General features: G+C 38.1%; 2 protein-coding genes across 2 annotated transcripts; both read left to right on the top strand.

The window, feature by feature from the left end:
* On the top strand, positions 1-1,209 carry LOC115956513. The gene is made up of 2 exons (XM_031074866.1): positions 1-390; positions 475-1,209. The coding sequence occupies exons 1-2, from the start codon at positions 1-3 to the stop codon at positions 1,207-1,209; spliced, it is 1,125 nt and encodes a 374-aa protein (XP_030930726.1).
* An 8,831-nt stretch (positions 1,210-10,040) lies between these two features.
* LOC115955790 (uncharacterized aarF domain-containing protein kinase 2-like) lies at positions 10,041-19,753 on the top strand. Its single transcript, XM_031074128.1, has 5 exons — positions 10,041-10,353; positions 11,424-12,762; positions 13,329-13,598; positions 14,040-14,192; positions 19,354-19,753. The coding sequence occupies exons 1-5, from the start codon at positions 10,346-10,348 to the stop codon at positions 19,471-19,473; spliced, it is 1,890 nt and encodes a 629-aa protein (XP_030929988.1). The 5' UTR covers positions 10,041-10,345; the 3' UTR covers positions 19,474-19,753.
* Positions 19,754-21,163: the final 1,410 nt, after the last annotated feature.

Here is a 21,163-nt window from a genome sequence, read left to right as displayed (position 1 = left end):
ATGGTGATAAGAAAGGGTGAGACATTGAAAACTTACTTTGATAGGTATTGGAAGACATTTAATGAGATAGATGGAGATTTTGAAGACGTGGCAATAAGGATGTTTAAGGTCAACCTTCCTACTGAGCATGAATTAAGGAAATCCTTGACAAAGAAACTAGTGCAAAGCATACGTCAGCTCATGGATCGAATTGATAAATATAAACAGGTTGAGGATGATCAGCCGCAAGGAAAGGGGAAGGCAAAAGTGGCTCCCCCTGACCGAAAAGACTTTAGGTCTAATAATAACCGACCCCGGAGAGACTTTACTGGACGTACTGGGCTTCCTGCTGCCCAGGTGGTTATCACAGTATTTAAGGAGCCTGTGCATCAAATTCTTGAGAAGATAAAGGTTGAACCATACTTCAAGTGGCCGAATAAAATGGGGGGTGACCCCACGAGGCAAAATTAGGGTCTTTATTGCCAATATCATCAGGACCGTAGACATACTACAGAAGATTGTAGAACTTTGCGTAACTATCTTGATCAGCTGGTCAAGATCAGGAAATTAGGGCAATTTTTACACCAGCCTCCTGGACAAGGGAGTCATATTGGGTCGATGTATAGGAGGGAATCTTCCTTGAGACCGCCCTTGGGAACCATCAGTGTTATCCTAGCAGCCCAGGGTAGGATTGGGACATGTTCACCTGGGGTAATGTCAATAGCACAACCATGTACCAAGGACATGGTCCCCAAGTTTAAACAAGGAAGAATCGAAACCCGACTAGCCTTGAGTTTTTCTTATGATGATAAGGTGGAAACAATTCAACCACATGATGACGCCTTAGTGGTTACTTTTCGTATAAGAGGGTATGATGTAAAGAGGGTCTTGGTCGATCAGGGTAGTGGCGTAGAGATCATATATCTCGACCTGTACAAAGGACTTAATCTAAAGGCCAAGGATCTAGTTAGCTACAACTCCCCTCTAGTGGGCTTTGACGGGAAAACCGTTACCCCAAAAGGCCTGATCAAGCTACCTGTTCAAGTGGGGTCAGAAGTGGTGAAAGTGGATTTCATTGTGGTGGATGCTTATTCACCATATACTCCTATCTTAGCAAGACCGTGGCTTCATACTATAGGAGTTGTTTCCTCGACTTTGTATTTAAAGGTGAAGTATCCCTCTAGGGACCATGTTGAAGAGTTGATTGGAAGCCAAGCCATGGCAAAGTAATGCTTGGTAGCTCCTATTAGACATCAGTCTGAGGGTGAACCCTTGGACATCCCCGAAAGGCCCTTATAGCAATTAATGGAGGTACAAGTATCCTCAGACGTTGTGGATGAAAGGGCGAGGTGTGAAGACTTAGAGAGGGTTATCATCGATGCTAATGTAGAGAGGTACTTCCAAGTTGGAGTCCAATTGCCTCCTCAGGAGAAGGAGGAATTGCTAACTTTCCATAGAAGAAATGTGGATGTATTTGCTTGAGTACCTATGAAGCTCCCGAAATGGATCCGAATTTCATTTATCATCACCTAAACGTCAACCTGACCGTTGTCTCGAAGAAGCAACCACATCGGCGCTCTTCTAAAGAACATGCCGAGGCTGTCAAGGAAGAAATGATGAAGGTTAAATGTGCAGAGGCACTTAAGGATGGTTGGCCAATATAGTTGTGGTGAAGAAGAAGTCAAGGAAGTGGGGAGTGTGCATAGATTTTATGAACTTGAATAAAGCTTGCCCCAAGGATCTTTTCTCGATTCCTCTTATAGACTAATTGGTAGATGCTATGGTCGGTCATCATCGGATGAGTTTTTTGGACGCCTTCTAGGGGTACCATCAAATACCATTAGTTTTGGCTGACCAGGAGAAGACTGCTTTCGTAACGCCCACTGGGAATTATCATTACCTAGTAATGCCTTTTGGGTTAAAGAATGCTGGGTCTACCTACCAACGGATGATGACTAGAATGTTTGAATCTCAACTTGATAGGAATATTGAAATTTACATTGACGATATGGTCGTGAAGAGCAAAGTGGTGACCGAGCATTTGAGTGATCTCGGGAATTTATTTGAGGTACTAAGGAGACATAAGTTATGTCTCAATGCTTCGAAATGTTCTTTTGGTGTTAATTTTGGAAAATTTTGGGCTACATGATCACCTATCGTGGAATAGAGGTTAATCCTGATCAGATTAAGGCGATAAGTAATCTATAACCTCCTTGGAATCCCAAAGAGGTACAGAATTTGACTGGAATGACTATAGCCCTGAATAGATTTATCTCCCAGTCAGCAGATAGATGTAGACCATTCTTCCAGCTTTTGCATAAGTGGAAGGGGTTTGAATGGATTGAAGAATATGCCCTAGCTTTCCAGCAATTGAAGGAATACATTTCTCGACCACCTATTTTGTCCAGACCCGAAAAGGAAGAAGTCCTATTTGCTTATGTTGCATTGGCATCTCATGTAGTAAGTTTAGTTTTGGTAAGGATGGAGAATGGAGTGCAAAGACCAGTTTATTGTGTTTACCATTGGAAAAAGCCATTTTGGCCATAGTGCATGCAATGAGGAAGCTCCCTTATTATTTCTAGGCGCATATTGTTGTAGTCCTGACCCAACTCCCTTTACAATCATTACTTCAGAAATCCGATTACACGGGAAGAATTACCAAATGGGGGATGATTTTAGGAGCATTTGATATAAAGTACATGCCTCGTATTGCTGTTAAAGGACAAGTTCTTGCGGACTTGGTGGCAGAGTTTATTGAGTATCTAACAATGATCGAACCTGAGGAGCAAGAGTTGGGGGGAGAACAAATTTCAACAATCTCTATCCATAGATATCCATCTTGGAAGCTTTACGTAGATGGGGCAACAAACCAGAGGGAAACTGGAGTGGAAGTAATCATAGTGTCCCTAGACGAGATTACTATTGAAAAATCTCTGAGGTTGTTTCAGCCACTAATAATGAAACTGGGTGGAAAAATTGTTGAGGTCTTTTCAGACTCGAGGTTAGTCGTCGGGAAAATTAAGGGTGAGCTGGATGCCAAGGATCACAAGATGCAAGGATATTTAGGTAAAGCTTGGCAATTACAGTCCAGCTTTGAGTCTTTCTCCATACAACAGGTCTCGAGGAGTAGGAATACTCATGCAAAATCTTTGACAACTTTGGCAACCTCTATTGGGCAAGACCTTCCTCAAGTTATCCTCGTTGAAGATTTGGTGAGGCCTACCGAACTAGAAGTTAAGAAAGTCGGAGTATTCCAAATCAAGGTTGGTCCCAGTTGAATGGACCCCATAGTTTTATTCTTGAAAGAAGGAGTGTTATCTCTCAAAGGCGAGAAGGCAGAGAAGATACAAAGAAAAGCTCCTCGTTTCTAGTTGTCCGAGGAACAGAAGTTGTATAAACACTTTTTTTCAGGGCCATATTTACTTTGTGTCCATCCCGAGGCGGTAAAACCACTTCTAGAGGAATTGCATGAAGGAATCTGTGGAAGTCATACAAGGGGTAGATCGTTGTCACATAAGGCTCTCACTCAGGGTTACTAGTGGCCAAGAATGTAGAAAAAAGCACAAGAATATGTTAAAAAGTATGATCAATGCCAAAAGTTCGCTCCAAATATTCATTAGCCTGAGGGTGTATTGAACCATTTGTCTAGTCCATGGCCATTTGCACAATGGAGTCTGGGCATTGTAGAGCCATTTCCTAGAGCAGTGGGAAACTGTAGGTGGATTTTCGTTGGAACTAACTACTTCACAAAATGGCTTAGGGCCGAACCATTATCTAACATCAGGGATTTTGATGCAAAGAAGTTTGTTTGGATTAATATTGTTACCCGATTTATGATTCCCCACACGCTTATCTCGGACAATGGGCTTCAATTTGACAGTAAGGCCTTCAGAAGGTACTGTTGTGAGTTTGGCTTTAGGATCAGATATTCAACCCTAGCTTATCCACAAAGGAATGGGCATGCTAAAGTAGTTAATAAGGCTATAGTAATTGAGCTCAAGAAGAGGTTGGATGAAGCAAAGGGTAGATGGGTCAAAAAGCTCCCACACGTTCTATGGACATATTAGACAACTCCTCGTTGTTCAACTGAGGAAACACCATTCTCCATGACATATGGCTCCAAGGCTGTGATTCTTCTAGAGACTGGATTTTCGACGTTAAGGACAAGCTTGTTCACTCCCCATAACAATGATCACTTATTAGAGAGGAGTTAGGACCTAATCGACTTACGAAGAGAAATGGTCATGGTCCAGTTGGCACACTACCAGCAAAAACTCAAGCAGGGATATGATAAGGGTGTAAAGGTTAGACCATTAGCACCGGGGGACTTGGTATTGAGAAAAGTAGTGGGAACTGTAAAGAACCCATCCTGGGGAAAACTAGGACCTAACTTGGAAGGGTCATACAGCTTCACTTCGATGGTTAGGATAGGAGCTTATCTTTTGGAAGATTTAGATGAAAATGTTGTACCACATCTGTGGAATGTAAATAACCTTCGAAGATACTATTATTAATGGAAGGCAGTCTCACCGTCTTTTATCTTGATCATTATTACCTTAATGCTTTTTATTCCTCTAAGTGTTAAACAGAACTTTGGTCATGCCTGATTCCTCAAATCATATACCTTGGGTAAATTAATGCTTTTTTATTTCTCTAAGTGTTAAATAGAACCTTGACCATGCCTGATTCCTCGAACCACATACCTTAGGTAAATTAATATTTTTTATTTCTCTAAGTGTTAAACAGAATCTCGGTCATGCCTAGTTCCTTAAACCACATACCTTGGGAAAGTTAATGCTTTTTATTTCTTTAAGTGTTAAACAGAATCTCAGTCATGCTTGGTTCCTCGGACCACATACCTTGGGTAAATTAATGCTTTTTATTTCTATAAGTGTTAAATAGAATATCGGTCATACTTGGTTTCTCGGACCACTTACCTTGGGTAAATTAATGTTTTTTATTTCTCTAAGTGTTAAACAGAACCTCGGTTATGCCTAATTCCTCAGACCACATACTTTGAGTAAATTAATGCTTTTTATTTCTCTAAGTGTTAAACAGAATCTCGGTTATGTTTGGTTCCTCAGACTACATACATTGGGTAAATTAAAGCCCTTTTATTCGTCTGAAGTGTTGAATAGAACCCTGATTATGCATGGCTCATTGGACTTTACACCTAAGGTATACTAACACTATTCGTGCATTAGATTGTTAGATTACTAATTGCTTGGGTGTGTGTAAATGTGGGGAGCAATTCTGTGCTAATTTTTAGTCTGTAAAGCTTACAATTCTGGTTCATAGTTGAAGACTTGACCATATTTGATAGTAAATAGTTAGGAATACAGGTTGTACATAGGTAAGAGACATATAAAGAAAACTCAAACTTTCCATTAATTTGTGCCTTGGTGAGGCAAAGGAGATACATACTTTAAAATAATAAAAAATAATAAATAATAATAAAAAACAAGTACAAGCTGGAATAATAGTGCCCTAGCTACTAGCAAATAGAGGAGGGTCGGCCTTGGTTGCTGGCTAAGAAGAAGGTTTAGGCACTTTGTTCTTGGCTACCTCTTTCTCCTTGAAAGTCTCTTTGGCTGTTGGTGGAGGTTTAGATTATTCAGGCATTTTATCCTTATTTGCCTCTTTCTCCTTGCCCTTTGTGTTTTCCCTATCAAGCTCCTTAGAGGTTTCCGAGGTGGCTTCGAGGGCACCAGCATTAGTAGGTGGAGCAGTTCCAGGCACTTTAGAAGTAGTAGTCGCTTGAGAGTTGGGCTGAGCTGTTAGGCATAAGGCTGAAGGGTAGAAGATGTTTTCAGTCTTCCTTAAATCTGAAGAAGCACCCACTCCAGCCAGATTCAATGCCTCAGTCCATACCTAAAGGTAGTAACCTCAGAAGATTCCTATAACCTGAGCCCTCTTCAATCTCTATAACCCCGATATTGTAGCCATTTTGCTCAGCCCAAGTCGCAACATCCTCACTCTTTTCCAACTCTTTTTTCTGAGCCTTTATTTGCTCCTTAGAAACTACTAGCTGCTCCTCAGCCTTACGCAACTGCTGACACATATCCTTGGCTTGTTTTTCAGTGCCAACTAGAGCAGCTTTTGCACTTTTCCTTTCTTTGTTTGCCTCAACCAGCTTCATATTAAGCTCTTTGATTCTTTTCTCGGCCACAGCCAAAGTCTTCATGGCAGATATGCGAAAAGCTTCCTCATCTTTGCACTAGGCATGGGCCCAATCCACCCATTCCTTAGCAACATTGGTTGTTTGGATGGCTAGGAAGACAACAATGGTATGAGAAATATAATAGAAATGTAATATATATATATATATATATATATGAAAGGAGCACAAAATAGATGAAAGGATATACCATTGCCAAGTCCCTCTTTAGGGTTAGGAACACCTCGTGCTTCTTCAAGGTCCTCAGATCAGCCGTGTCTCAGGGAATGAGCAGGGGCTGCTCCAAAGCGTCAGCCACATAACCCACCTTCCCTTTCTAAAAATCCTTGATGAAGGAATCCAAGGGGAGTGGAGCCCCATCCATCTCAAGTGCAAGATTCCATATTGGAATCATGGCGCCGCGGTTAACAACTATGTCTGCGACCGAGCCTTCTGGCGTGTTCCTTCTTTGCGCCCCTTAAACAATCTAGGTCCTTGGGGACAATTTCACCCTCATCGGACGACTCTTTTCCCTTCTTCTCCCTTTTTCTTTTCTTTTCTAATTGCTCTGAAGGAGAAGTATGAGTTGGGAGGGGAGTAGAAGGTCGAGGCTGGACAGCCTCCTCAGGAGTAGACCCTCCAATGTGTGATTCCAAAAACTCGAGGAGGCTAGTGTTCTTTTTCCGTTAGAACACCATGGCTTCTAGAATGTTGGATGGCTCTTGACTGCTACTTACTTGAGTAGAGGGTAAATGGGAGAAGGTGGCACGAGGAGACTCTGTGAGGAATGGCTGATCAAAGACCTCAAAATCCTCTTCAGAGTTTAGAACCTCAATTACTCTAACTGTTTCTTCTTTGGGGGTTAAGTGTGAGGAGGTCGCTTTTTCCTCGGTAACGCATTGGGTGGGCAACTCAACCTAGTGAGTACCTTCAAGTAGAGGGCTAGCAAGGAATCCGGGTACTACGATGTTGATTTGTTGCAACCAGGGATCCTTAGCCTTTATGACGTACTTAGGGGACTGAAAACTGAATGATATCGGCTTGTATCCTAGGATGACGTAAGCGGCGCACAGCTGTCCATCTGTATGGAGAAAAATCTTAGACTTAAGTATCCTAGTGAGGTTGGGCTCGTTAATGAAATTTAAATTAGGGGCGATGAAATTCTTGTCTGCAAAAATCCAACAAACAAAGGTATAGTTAGAAAAAGGGTTTGTTAAATCAAAAGAAAAATGCTTCTGAATTATAAGAAGAGAAACAAGAAACTATGAAATTGAAGTGCTCACTGTCAAAACAAGGTACTTAAACCTAAAATACCCCACCTGGCTGTCCCTCTCATATTGAACAATGAAGACCATCATGTCACTCACCCGAGATAATCAAAAAATCTTGGTCCATGCCCTTGTTAGATTTGGGGAGACACGAGATAAGCCTAACTTTAGGGACCCTAGTTTTGAGGTAATATCCTGTACTCTTAAGGTTTTGGCAATTATATACCTAGTTGACATCGTGGTGGGTAAGATTTACTCTCATTTTTTCGTTAAAGGCGTTCACACTACCTAATATTCTAAATAGATTTGGGGAACATTGGGCTGGGCAGAATCTATGGGCAATCAAGAAATCCCTAGTCACTCTCCCCATGGGATCCTCATCCCTCCCTCTATGAAAGCGATCATTGGGATCACCACATCTCCCTCAAATCTTAGAGCATGCCATTCACCGAGAAGGCAATGCCATATGGAAACCCCGGAAGGGATATTGTACCGAGTCTTAAAATTCTCTATACCCTCGAAAGTATCTACTAAGTTAGCAAACCTACCCATCTAAGGAGTAAAAAAGGATAGTTGAAGAATAAGGAGGAGAATAGGAGGCCAAGGAAAAAAGATCCTAAAAGTTAATGTACGAGCTAAAGGGTACTTACAATAGGGAAGAAGCACCTTGAACTGCTTCTTGAAAGATTGAAGATTCAAAAAGGATGAGCGGGAAAGTTCCCGCTCGAATTTCTAGGGAAGATTTCTACCGTAAGATTCTCATCTCATCGTAGAACGTGGGGGATAGAGCGCCGTGTGAAGCAATTAATGGGGTGTTGCGGATGCTGAAGCGTCAGGAGTGCATACAAAGCAGGTGAAAAGACGTTACCACGTGGAGACATTCACTGAGCATGTGAGGTTTGGAAACCAAAATCAAAACCCTATTTTCCTCAAAGGAGAAAAAAGGTGGAGTTTTAAGGGGTTATTGTGGGGATAAATGAGCCGAGTAAGAGTATTGGGCCATGGGCCATGCCCAAGGATGTAGGGTAGCCCAAGGATGGTCGAACAGTAAGATAAGCGTGTAGGACAATGGGACAAGGACAAGGACAAGTAATGACGAACAAAGGTTGTCTCTCAAGGACCTAAACTTCTTCGGGGAGCGTTATGGGGGGTTGGAGCCTGGTTGCCTAGAGAATATCGTGAAAGAGGGTACCATACTTCTAAAGATAAGCTTCAAATAAAAGAGTCCACAGTAAACTAGGAAATATTTAAGAAGAAGGTTACTACCACCACATTAAATGTTCTGCACCTATCCAACTGGCCGCATTTATGTGGAAATGACCCCTAAGTAAGGATATCTCAGCTCACAGCTACTCACAAAGCTTCCAGGAGGTTTTTTATGGGACAAGCATCTAAAAGATCACTTACATAATCAACAACTGGAAGGTTGGGATTTAAAAAAATAGAACTATATAAAGAAACGGCCCCCGTGAAAAAGGGGGGAGGGAATGAAAAAAGGAGAAAAAGAGTAGAATGTCTTGTACTTAGATAAACTGGAGTAAATATAAGAACACTTCATCCTCAAACTTGAACGAGGAGTGTTATTCCCTTTAAACTGTGTTTTCTTATCTTTCTTGCGCGAATCCAATCTGTTGTGACCCATACATGATTTGCTGAGTCTTATCTATAAGATTCACTCTTTAACAAATATATTATTTTGGGCTCGTTGGGCCATCATCTATCTCTAGTGGGTTGAGGGTCGAAATTCAGTCCTTACAGGGGGGGAAAATGGATAGATACCCTTCCCCAAAAAAAAAGAAAAAAAAAAAAAAAACTAAACAACTCTTCAATATATTATTGTTATTATTATTATATTTTGTTTTTGTTTTTGCTAATTTGGTGAAAGTTCTAATGTGAATGATCTTATAAATAATGCACAAATCAATTTCATTTTTTCTAAAATCATTTTTCTAAGTTGTAAATGTAGCCATTGAAAATTTGTAAACTAAACTAAATTTTGATTGGCCAAACTATGCCATATATATATATATATATATATATATATATATTTGGAAACAAACCGTGCCATATTTTTAATTAGGACAACTACACTTTTCTATCATAAATTCTTGTCCATTTTACAATATCCCCCAAAAATTATCAATTTGCTCAATGAGCGCCTCAATTTGAGAAAATTATATAACCATACCCCTTGGGATCTAAATTGAGAGTTAAGTTATACAGAGACTATGCTTTTCTTTTTTGGTAGCCAATGAGGGTAATTGTGAAATTACACTCACTTTTTTTCTCATTTAACTTCCTATTTAAATGGAGAGAATAAATACAATTCTTACAAATTGGGGTGTTATTAAAATAAGAAGAAAAAAAATATTAATGTATGCACTAAAAATATCGGTTTAATATTTTTTAAAACTTTTTATACATATAAAAGATTAATTTTTTTTAAAGTTTTTTACCTTTCTCATAAAAATAATATTAAAACTTTTCTAAAATATACGATTAACAAATAAATAAGCAGCCATAAATAAGAAAGTGTAATTTTAGCTATTCTTTTATTTTTATCATTCCTTTTGTTGAGCTTATTTTGAGTCCTACAGACCAACTGAAATAAAATAAAATAAAAAGTTAAAAGGCTATCCCAAATTATAGGTAAAGAAACAATCACTGACTTCTATTAGTTCTATGCCAGATCCCCCAATTTAGGCCGAAGCTCAACACTCCCATAGTAGCCTCAATCTCTCACACGACCAACACGCACACCACAAAACCATGGTCATCGCCACCAATAGCGGCGGCGATGGATGATTAACGTCATACTCCGACGCCCGATGAAGTTGCCAGCTAAAAAATGCTGTCCGGTCCCAGTGAGTGTACTACACTACCTGCGTATTTCAGAGCTCTCCACCACCGATTCTGATCGCCAACCCCAACCCCAATCGCCATGGCCAGGTCAGTAGCTTCTTCAACTCTCTCTTAATCTCCTTTTCAATTCACCTTATTGTTACCGTTCTGTTTGGTAGACTTGAGAGTAACTATAAAATAATGAAAATATCTGTCGCATTTGGAATGTTTTTTAAATTTGAAAATTCAGCATTTTAAGTTTTCATTTAGTTCATTCATTTGATCGGCAACCAAACGGAGCGTAACGAAGTAGTAGTCAAGGAAAATAGGTTTTTGATTAAAAACCAATCAAAATTTTCGATCATTTACCATGCTTCTTTTTTTTTTTTTTTTTCAAGGTTCTTAACTATAAAAAGTGTATATTTTTTTAGAAAATTTTGACTTAGTTCTTGTTCCTATAAATTATGGTTTGTTTGGATTGAGGGGGGAGGGAGGGGGAGCAAAGGGGAGTAGAGTAGAGTTGGCCAGAAATTAGCCTAATTTCTGTCTAATTTCCGGTCAACTCTACTCTACTCCCCCTCAATCCAAACGGACCAAAGCAGAGAGATGTGAACACGGTGTTGAATGGGACATGTAACATGAATGTGATATTAGTAAGCTGTGTTATTATCCAAAGGAAGCTGGTATGATTAATGTGATCAAGAAAAGAAATTTGTACATGTTGAATGATGCATTTAGCTTTAACAATGATACTAGTATGTTGTTTTATGGAATATTTTGTATACATCTTCTGAAGTAAACTCCTCTGTTTACATTCTGACGCAGCATTTTGTTTATCAATGAAGGATTGCTTCTTTGTGAACTGTAGTAGTGAGGTAGGATTTTCAGTAATGTAGCTAGATGTATTAACTCTCGAAAGGAAATGATCCTAATCAAAAATTTTCAAAAGACTATGACATTCTTGTCTCTAAGAAACTAATAGACTATAGCTCAATCTATTTTGGTCATCTTCAAACATTAAGATCTCTGAAAATTGGTAAAACTTACATAGTAACACTAATTTAATATTTATATAATTTTTTCACATTAGTTTCCAGGTTTGTGCTCTTGTCTTATATACCATTTGTTTATTAGCTTAGTGTGTTATGGAATTCTAAATACATAATTGTAATGTGCAGATTTTGGACCGGTGGAAATGTTAGAAGGGTTGCACATTCCCTTCTTCCAAATCAGAAGACTAGCTGCTTAGAAGTAAATAGATGTGGGGCACATAAAACACTTGGGCCCCATTACTCCCTATGCAGAAATTTCTCAAAGTCTGAATTTTGTTTTAGAGGACCTTCTCCTTTTACATTATTTAAAGCAAAAGAGAGCCTGTTACACCTTAGAGGTTTCAGAAGCTTCTATGGCCTTTTAGTGAATAAGATAATTTCTCCCCATGTGCAAATTGCTTGGAAAAGGTTTTTTCAAATATGTTCCCACAGTAGCCCAGCTTTACCACCAATAAATCGGATTGCCTGTGCAGTGAGCCTGGCTTTGACTCGATCAAATCTTCTTGCCCCTGGTGTTATTGCTGTCATAATCGGGGAGCTTGCTTGGACACAACAAACATGGGCAGAAGCAGAATACTTGCCAACAAGGGATACTTTGTATACGCACGCGCAAGACGGACATGTTTATTTAACCTTGTTTGTGTATTCAGTTCTGGAGGGCTTTATCTTGTTTCTCAGAGCTCTCTATTTAGCAATTTTATTCTCACCCTGCATAGCTATGGCTCCTTTTGCAGACTCCCTTGGTGTTGAGTTTCGGAAAAGATGGCTTCATGTTGTCCATCATACACTTGAAAAGGCAGGCCCAGCATTCATAAAATGGGGTCAATGGGCTGCAACAAGACCAGATCTCTTCCCCCGAGATTTGTGCAGTGAACTTGCAAGACTGCATAGCAATGCACCAGCACATAGTTTTTCAGTCACCAAAAAAACCGTTGAAAGGGCATTTGGTCGAAAGCTGCCTGAAATCTTTGAAAATTTTGATCAGGAACCTGTGGCATCTGGAAGTGTTGCTCAAGTTCATCAAGCAACACTGAAATATAGATATCCTGGTCAACCGATCAAGCCCGTTGTTGTTGCTGTTAAGGTTCGACATCCAGGTGTTGGAGAAGCAATTAGAAGGGATTTTATGATCATTAATTTTGTGGCCAAAATCTCCATTTTCATTCCTAATCTGAAATGGTTGAGATTGGATGAAAGCATACAGCAATTTGCTGTGTTCATGATGTCGCAGGTTGATCTTTCAAGGGAAGCTGCTCATTTGAATCGTTTTATATACAATTTCCGAAAATGGAAGGACGTCTCATTCCCAAGGCCTCTATATCCCCTGGTGCACCCATCTGTACTAGTTGAAACTTATGAACAAGGTGAAAGTGTTCTGCATTATGTTGAAGGGCTTAAAGGAAATGATCAAATTAAAAGTGCCCTTGCTCACATCGGAACCCATACACTTTTAAAGATGCTTTTGGTATCTTATATTCTCTTTTCAACTGTTTTTCTTCTTTTCTTTCATATGTCTTCTTATGGCAACTTTTGGTTCTAAATATATTTGTGTTGTATTCTTCATTTGTCCTGGAAAGTTAAAGTTGAATAATATCTCCTCCTTGAGTCACCCTAGAATCTAGGGTGATAAAATACAGATGATACGAATAATTGTGAGAGTGAATGATCAAAAGAAATTGACCATGTAAAGGCAAATTTCTCAAATATTAGTCGCTAAAATCTCTCAACTCAGGTGTCATATCAAATATGGGACACCTAGATAACTATAATTCTGTGCTCATAAGAGCTGTAGAGTGCTTTTGGTGTAACCCTGAAGTGGTTTGAGGGTAACACAAGATCTCAAGAAGCTTGTAAAATAGGGTTTTATTGATTGCTTTGCCCAGCAATATTATTATTGTCTTGATATGTAATTCAAAATTCCAGTTATTAGTTTAGTCTTTATGAAATTAGATTCTCCATAAGTGAAACACTTGAGTACATTAGCTGAGAAATTGTTGAGTACATTAGCTGAGAAATTGTTTTTTACTCCAGGTAGACAATTTTGTTCATGCAGACATGCATCCTGGAAATATACTAGTCCGAGTGGCACATAGCAAACCACAACATAAGCGGATCTTTAGATCGAAGCCTCATGTCATTCTCCTTGATGTAGGAATGACTGCTGAACTTTCTAAGAAATATCAAGTGAATCTACTGGAATTCTTTAAGGCTGTTGCCCTTCGAGATGGTCGAACTGCTGCAGAGTGCACACTAAGATTATCTAAACAGCAAAACTGCCCAAATCCAAGGGCGTTCATTGAGGTAATGCATCTGCTATAAAGCTTTTGTGTAGAGGTAGCTTGTAGTTCTTATTATTAAAAATTTGCAAGCTTATATTTACAGTTTTTGACTGCTTTTAGAGAAAGAAATTATACATTTGCCTAATCTGGTTGCCAATTAGCTCTAGTTCAAGTGGCACATCCTCCCCTTTAATTGCTAGGTGGAGGGTGAGGTTGGAGTTCAAGACCCATTGGGTGAGAGTGAAACTTACCAATCATTAAAAATTTATAAAAAAAAAAAAAGGAAGACTAATCCGGTCAATATAAGAATATTGCAAAAAATTATCATATCATTAATCAAAATATTCATGTTGTCATTTTCAAGTTATCTCATAAATTTGCATTCATATAATCTGAATGCAGCATAGTTTTAAAGTTTTTATAATTTCAGTCAAATTTTTAAGTAATTCCTCTTGTTTAACAGGAAGTGGAAAAATCTTTCAAACATTGGGAGTCCCTTGGACATCTTCTTCATCCCGGTGACTGCATGCAGCAATTGCTTGAGCAAGTCAGGCGTCATAAAGTGAACGTCGATGGCAATGTTTGTGCTGTGATGGTAACCACTTTGGTTCTTGAGGTAATTTCTGTCTTCTTTCTGTGTCCCCTTCTGTATCACTCTCATTTTTTCGCCCTCTGAAAGTTGCAGATAGATCTACTGTTACCCAACGTGCCTAACTGCCTATCAATTGTTCGTATCACTTAAAATTAATTAACTCAACTGTGGCTACATGATGGCACAATCTTGGCAAACCCATATCATTGTTAGAGAAGCAATATCCTCTTTGGAAGCCTAAAATTAAGGCGAAGCCCAAAAATAGGTGTCCATGGTAGTTAATTAGGTTTTTATATTTTATTTGGTTATTCTAGAGTCAAGTATTTAGTAATTTTGCAATTGTTGGGTATGGGCATAGTTGTGGGCCTTGGGTTTTCTTTTATTAATAATTGGAGTCTTATGTAGTTTGAGGGCTTTTATGTGTAGACTCTGGTTTACTAGTCAAAGTAGAGGTCCTAGTTTTAGGATCTAATATAAGTACGTTATTATACTCAAACAACTTAGAGATGATCAATAAAATATTGGGTGTTTTGAGTATTGAGGCCAGTGTTGTTAAAAGTGTGCTCTTAAGCTCAACGCTCGAAGCCCCAAGCTCTCAACACTTCGCTAGGCCAAAAAATCATTTAATGAAGCACACTCTTTTGGAGCTTTTTGAAGAAGCACAAAGCACACCTAGGCACACTTTTTTATTTTTTTGCTAAAAGAGATGTGGATTATCAAAATTAATTGCTTGATCTTTAAAAAAATGACATGTATCAATGATTTACCACACAACTACTACCCTTAGGGTGTTGTATTATGCACACAAAATTCTTATTTATATGTCATAAGATACGATTTACAATTCTTTTGCTTTTTGGTCTTTGACTTTAGATATATGTTGATTGAACCATATACATCATTTGATCATAACCATCATGATAAGGCACAAGATAATTATACAAAGTATTATGTTTAAACTTACTATGACTAGATCATTATGATATTGACCATTGATAATTATTTTCAATTGACTATATAACAATTTTATGAATTGAATTAACTTAGGTAAAATTTGAACTTACAAACATCATACAATTGCAGTTACCTACTAGGTAAAATATGCAAATTTTGAGTTCTTATTATTTTTTATCATATAGCTACACAAACACACATATATGTATGATATTATATTTGAAAACTGTTTGTTTTACTTCAATCAGGCGCACACTTGCCCTTTGCATCTAAACTCCAAGAGACCTATGCACTTAAGTGCTCTCAACGTTTTTTCCAACATTGATTGAGGCACGTTGGCTTGAGTGTTCTTTTGCCACTTTCTCTTCACTCTTTTCTTTCTTTTGTGCAGTATTGTTCACGGGTTCTGTTCATAGATATTGTTCACATGTGTACTCTTCACACACGCCTCTCACTCAGACTATTCATGCACACTCTTTAGAAATCATGGATAAATTCTATTTCCGTTTCTTGTTTCCCTATTTTCAACCCTAATCAAATTTTCCCTTTTTTAGTGAACTCATATTCATTCTTGAATCCTAACTCTTCTAAAATGTTTTGATTTTTAAACCCAAAAATCCACAAATCCTCCTAAACCTTAACTCTCCATAAGTATACAAATACATATTCTCCAGTTTGTCCTACATCACTTTGTTATTTCTTTTATTATATTCATACCTATTTATTATTTCTAACATAAAATGTCATCCTCTATAACAACACTTTTGTTATATAGTTCTTTTTCCTTTCCCAATAGGTTAAGGCTTAGGAGGAATAGTGACACAGCAACTACATTTAATTTTTCTATAATTCCTATAATCCACTTTCAAAGCATAGTTGGCGTGTCACTGGAACAATTATTGTTGCTTTGTATTGTCTCTTAGCAACAAAAAGGCTAAGGTCAACTAAGTTTCTTTAAAAACAGAGAGAGCTTGCTGACTCTACTATGCTTCCCTATCCCTTTAGTCCATGGGTTCTCTCAGGTGCCACATTCTGATTTGGGATAATTTTCTATTAACATCTTCATTGAAATTGTGGTGATTGTGCATAACGTTTTATTGTAAATAGCCAGTAAGCTAGAGCACAAAGAACCCCCCTCCCCCCCCCCCCCCCCTCTTCCTTCTTTCCACGCGTCTGTCCAAGAATTCAGGTGAACGTGAAGTTGTGGGTTCAACAACTATCAGTTGCATTGTCACTTACCAATAGGGGGAAAAAGGATTATTCATTTGACTATTAGTTTTGGCAAACACTAGATCTTTATTTAATAAGAAAGCCAATGAGCTGTAGCCCAACTGGCACATTAAATGTTCTAAGGGGAGGGTGAGGTCATGGGTTGAAGACCCATTGGGTGTGTTTGTAACTTACCCATCAAACAAGTTATACACACACACACACACACACATACCTACATTTAAGCTTTGATTTTTTTTTTTCCTAATCTTTTGACTTTTAGTACTCAGTTTTAGAATTTTCCCTCCCGAGTTTGATCTAGTTATAGGAGCTCATTTTAAGAAAAACTCAGTTCTATGACGAAATCTTTTTGGGGTGGCATAAATGAGAGGATAGAAAAAAGATTAACAAGTTGGAAGAAATTCCATTTATCAAAGATGGATGACTCACCCTATTAAAGAGTACACTTTCTAACCTTCCACTCATTTTATGTCTAGTTTTCCACTTCTTGTTGGGGATAGCAAGGAGAATGAGAAAAAATTCAAAGGGATTTGCTATGGGGCGGAATGGGGGAAGAATTATATTTCATCTCATTAACAAATTATACTTGCTAGCCCAAGAGCTTGGAAGTTTTAGGGGGTTATGAAGTTGTGATTTTCAACCAAGCTCTTCTAGATAAATTGTTGTGGTGTTCTGTGGTGGAGAGGGAAGCTTTTTGGCAAGGAGTGATAGAGATTAGATAGAGGATCTCTTTGTGTGGTGCATGGAAAGTGTGAGGGGTCCATATGGTGTTTGCTTATGGAAATTTATACACCAAGGCTGGGTTAAATTTGAGAATTTTATCAGTTTCAAGATGGGAAATGGTTCTTGGATTCACTTTTTGCATGATTGTTGGTGTGGAAAGGATGGTATTATTAAACTCATTATTTCCTAACACTTTATGTTTTGGGGACAAATCGTAATTTGTCATGGTATCAAAGTAGGTAGTCCTAAGTTCAAATTGTTTCTAGTCTACCTCCCATTTGAAAGTTACAATCCCACATGTTGGGCTTCACTTATTATGGGCTCGCAAGTGAGGGGAGGTTTTAGAATAATAGTTAAATGATTAGATTCATTCCTTTCTAGCTGCTTAAACTTTTGGGATGAGTAATATTTTATTAGATAGCTTCAAGAACAGCTCCTCAGAGCTATTCCAAATTGCAAGAAACAAAGAGTTGACAATGGAGGATTATTTAGAGATCACAAATGGTGTTATTGACGCAGGACAACTAGAACAAAACTAAAACAACGGAAAAATAAAAGATATGACCTAGGAGTCAACACTAGGCCTTGCTTGGAGTCAGCACCAAGCGGGGAAACCACTAAGAGTCAACACCTAGGGTAGACATGGAGTCAGCACTAGACCAAAGAAGGACCAAACGGCCATTGTTTTTTCATTCATCAAAATATCAACTATCTCCTTAAGGAGTACAATAGGTTGCTTATAAAGGATTGCTAAGCCCTAGTTCTAATTGGCTAGGAAACCTTAATTGCCTTATTACAAAAATAACCTTGCTTCCCAAATTAAAATACTAATAGCCCAATAAACTACGACCTAAAACATAAAAATAAAATTGACTTGCAAACATAAATAATATTAAATAATAATTTTCTTGCATCTCCCGCATCAGTTATTCAATGGAACCCTTCATTTATTCGAGCTGTTCAGGAGTGGTAGTTAGAGTAAATGGATTTTTTTTTTGGGAGATGTATGCAGCTAAGGTGCAACAAGTTCAAGAGGATAAGATGGTTTGGTCTAGTTCTAGAAACTAGGGTTTTAGAGTAAGTAATCACTACAAAGTGCTGAGGAAGGGAGTGATAAATTTCTTCCTTGGAGAACCCTTAGGCATGTTAGAGCTTCACCTCATGTTGCTTTCTTCATTTGGATTACAGTGAAGGGTAAAATTCTAACAATGGATAATTTGAACAAGAAGAATATGATGGGTGTTGTTTGAACAAATATGACAAGAGAGTCCATAGATCATCCTTTCTTCATAAAGGGGGCAGCCAGAGTTCTAGACATTTTTGTTTTGTCTACTGTGAGTGAGTTAGGTAATGCCAAAGTCAGTGTCTGAATTACCAATTAGTTGGAAGAAGACCTTTGGCAAACCAAAAAAAAAAGAATAGCAGCCTAAAATATGGGGGGCCATTCTATCGTCTAATGTGGAGTATATGGAGAGAAAGGAATGCACGTAACTTTGAAGGAAAGGCTTGGTAATCTAGATGAAGTCTGAATTCTTGGGCTCTCTTTATGAGTGTATCAAGCTGCAAGGCCCTGTACTGCTTCATATTTCTTGGATTTTGTAGATACTTTGAGCTTTAGATGGTAGCTGTATAGCTCTCCCTTCTTTCATTTAGGGGTTTCCCTTTGAATAATCTTTCAAACTGTAATCAATATTTGATCCAGGCATTTTATAATTAAATATTTGTGTGCTCAGCAAGTTCATTAGATATCAAGCAAAAGAATCAATTAAGCATAATTGGAGAAGGCGATTGCAGGCATGGTCCAACAATCCATTTTCTTCTTCTTCTTCTTCTTCTTCTTCCTCTTCTTTTTTTTTCCCTCCGGACGCAGGGAGAGGTGGGGTGTGGGTGGCAGTGGTTCCAGGGAAGGGGAAGGGGAAAAGTTGCCCCATAACTTAAGATGCCTCGCTGTGCACTTATTTGCTTCAATAATTTTACAGTGACACATCCCTAACCTCCCCGTGCCAGTTTCCTTCTTCTTTCTTTCTTTCTTTTTATTTGTTTTTCTCTTTTTGGTCATTAACACATTGACGTATCAATGCTTCTTATGTCAGCCCTGGAGGCAAGGAAAATACCATAGGCTAACATCATATTTGAAATATTATTCTTTTAGTATTTGTAATGGTTTACATAAGTATTGCTGTGACCTTGAATGATATATGTTTCTGTAGACAGTTTAAGGAAAACTTGGTTTTAATTATTTTTTAATTTTTGTTGCTCTTCTACCTCCTTCCTTTAGGGGTGGCAGCGGAAGCTCGATCCAGAATATGATGTGATGCACACATTGCAGACATTACTATTTCGAGTTGACTGGGTGGACTCTCTTGTTTACACTATTGAAGGACTCATGGCCCCCTAAAAGGTGCCGACCTGTTTATCTTGTATATTTATATTAATTTCTTGTTTGGCACTGATTGAATAAAAAAATAAAAAGAGGTACAGATTGAAGTCCTGAAGATAACTGATTATCTCCCAATTTTGGTAATATCACTAGGAGCTTGTTGTTTTGCTCTCTTTTTTTCCCCCTTTTTCTTTTTTACTATAACTTTTTACTTGTTGCAGTAACTTATGCCTCTCATTGTAAAAGAATAATCATTTTTTGAAAAAAAAGAAAAAAGAAAAAAAGGAATTGAGATATAGTGGTACTGTACATTCTTATCCCTTTTGATATAGCTGCAATTTTAACTTAATGTTTTTTATGCATGAATGATCCTGAATTTTGCTACGAGTTCAATGTTTACAATGACTTCTGCTCTTAATTTCTTGAAATGAGTAGATTGTTCTGATGATTGACCTTTTCGTTATGGTTGTGGTTACTATTGAAAGTTGCACTTTCTTTAGTAGTTAATCTTGTTTTCCCCATTTGCATGATTTTTTTTTTTTTTTTTTTTTTTTTTTTTTTTTTTTGTGGAATGAATAAGATCACTTTCATTAAATCACAAAAGAAGGATACACATCAATCAAAACTACAACTCACCGAAAGAACAAAATACAGCCCAAAGCAGAACAAATCTGCAACACATATAAGAAAAGCCAAAAAAAGCAACTAACAGAGCACAACCTCCCAAAACTACTAGCAACTCTGTGCACTTGACACTGCAAAATAGTTCAACAATACCAAAACAAAATATAAGACACAGACTTTAATTTCTCACAGAGGGAATCCTCAGTACAAGCATATCAGTCTATTCTTTGGGGGATCTTAAATTTTCCTCTTTTTACAATTCTTGACCTTATTTGCCAGAAAACATCCTCTATTAGGCTCCATTTAGGATTTTGCCTCCAAAAATTCTCACATTTCTTTGACACCATATTTTATATACAGCTGCTCCCCAAACCAGCCTGCAGTTCACATCACTGATATCCTTTCCTCTCAAATTCTGCAAGCTCCAGACCACCAATCCGTCCCATTCCATTTCAGGGTTATTAATCAAGGACTTATTCATAAGAACTTTCCATATTTTGGCAGAGAAACCACACTCAAAGAAAATAAAATTCTTGCTTTCAATTTACTGTCAAAAAATAAACAGTGCATCAACCTTATAACCCAATTGTAGTAGCATATATCCGGTGGGCAGCCTATTTTTGTAGGCCAGCCACAAAATAAAGGCATGCCAAGGAATTTCTGTAGAGACCTAACTAAATTCCACTATTCAACCTTAGGTTGCTTTGTTTTGATGGCTTCCTAGGTCTCTGTAATAGGAAACAGCTCTGAGCCACTTATACACCAGATTGGTTTATCCTCTTCAGCTTAGTGGATGGGGTGCAACTCACTCTGAATAACTACTAAGTGCTCGATCACCGGATTGGTTTATCCTCTTCAACTAAGTGGATGGGGTGCAGCTGGCTCTGAATAACTACTAAGTCCTCTGATCGAGCAGGTGACCAAATCTAATTGTTTGAATTTTGGTTAAACTAGTTGCTAACCCATGCATGCACGGAGAAAGCTACATAATGAGTTTTGAAGAAAATATCATTTTGTTTGAACTCAATGCATAAAATGCTTTTAAATAGGAGATGATATGAATAATATACTACATGTTGCATGT

Source organism: Quercus lobata, chromosome 8 (genome assembly GCF_001633185.2).
Source record: "Quercus lobata isolate SW786 chromosome 8, ValleyOak3.0 Primary Assembly, whole genome shotgun sequence".
NCBI classification, from domain to species: domain Eukaryota; kingdom Viridiplantae; phylum Streptophyta; class Magnoliopsida; order Fagales; family Fagaceae; genus Quercus; species Quercus lobata.
The sequence above is the reverse complement of the archived record's forward strand: the minus strand, read 5'-3'. Positions and strand labels throughout refer to the sequence as shown.

Bases quoted from the DNA above. Each gene is read 5' to 3' on its own strand.
- LOC115956513 (XM_031074866.1), top strand. From the start codon at position 1: ATGGTGATAAGAAAGGGTGAGACATTGAAAACTTACTTTGATAGGTAT. The intron at 391-474 runs GTTGAACCATAC...CAATATCATCAG, and splicing joins AAATTCTTGAGAAGATAAAG to GACCGTAGACATACTACAGA.
- LOC115955790 (XM_031074128.1), top strand. The intron at 12,763-13,328 runs GTATCTTATATT...TTTTTACTCCAG, and splicing joins CACTTTTAAAGATGCTTTTG to GTAGACAATTTTGTTCATGC. The intron at 14,193-19,353 runs GTAATTTCTGTC...TCCTTCCTTTAG, and splicing joins TAACCACTTTGGTTCTTGAG to GGGTGGCAGCGGAAGCTCGA.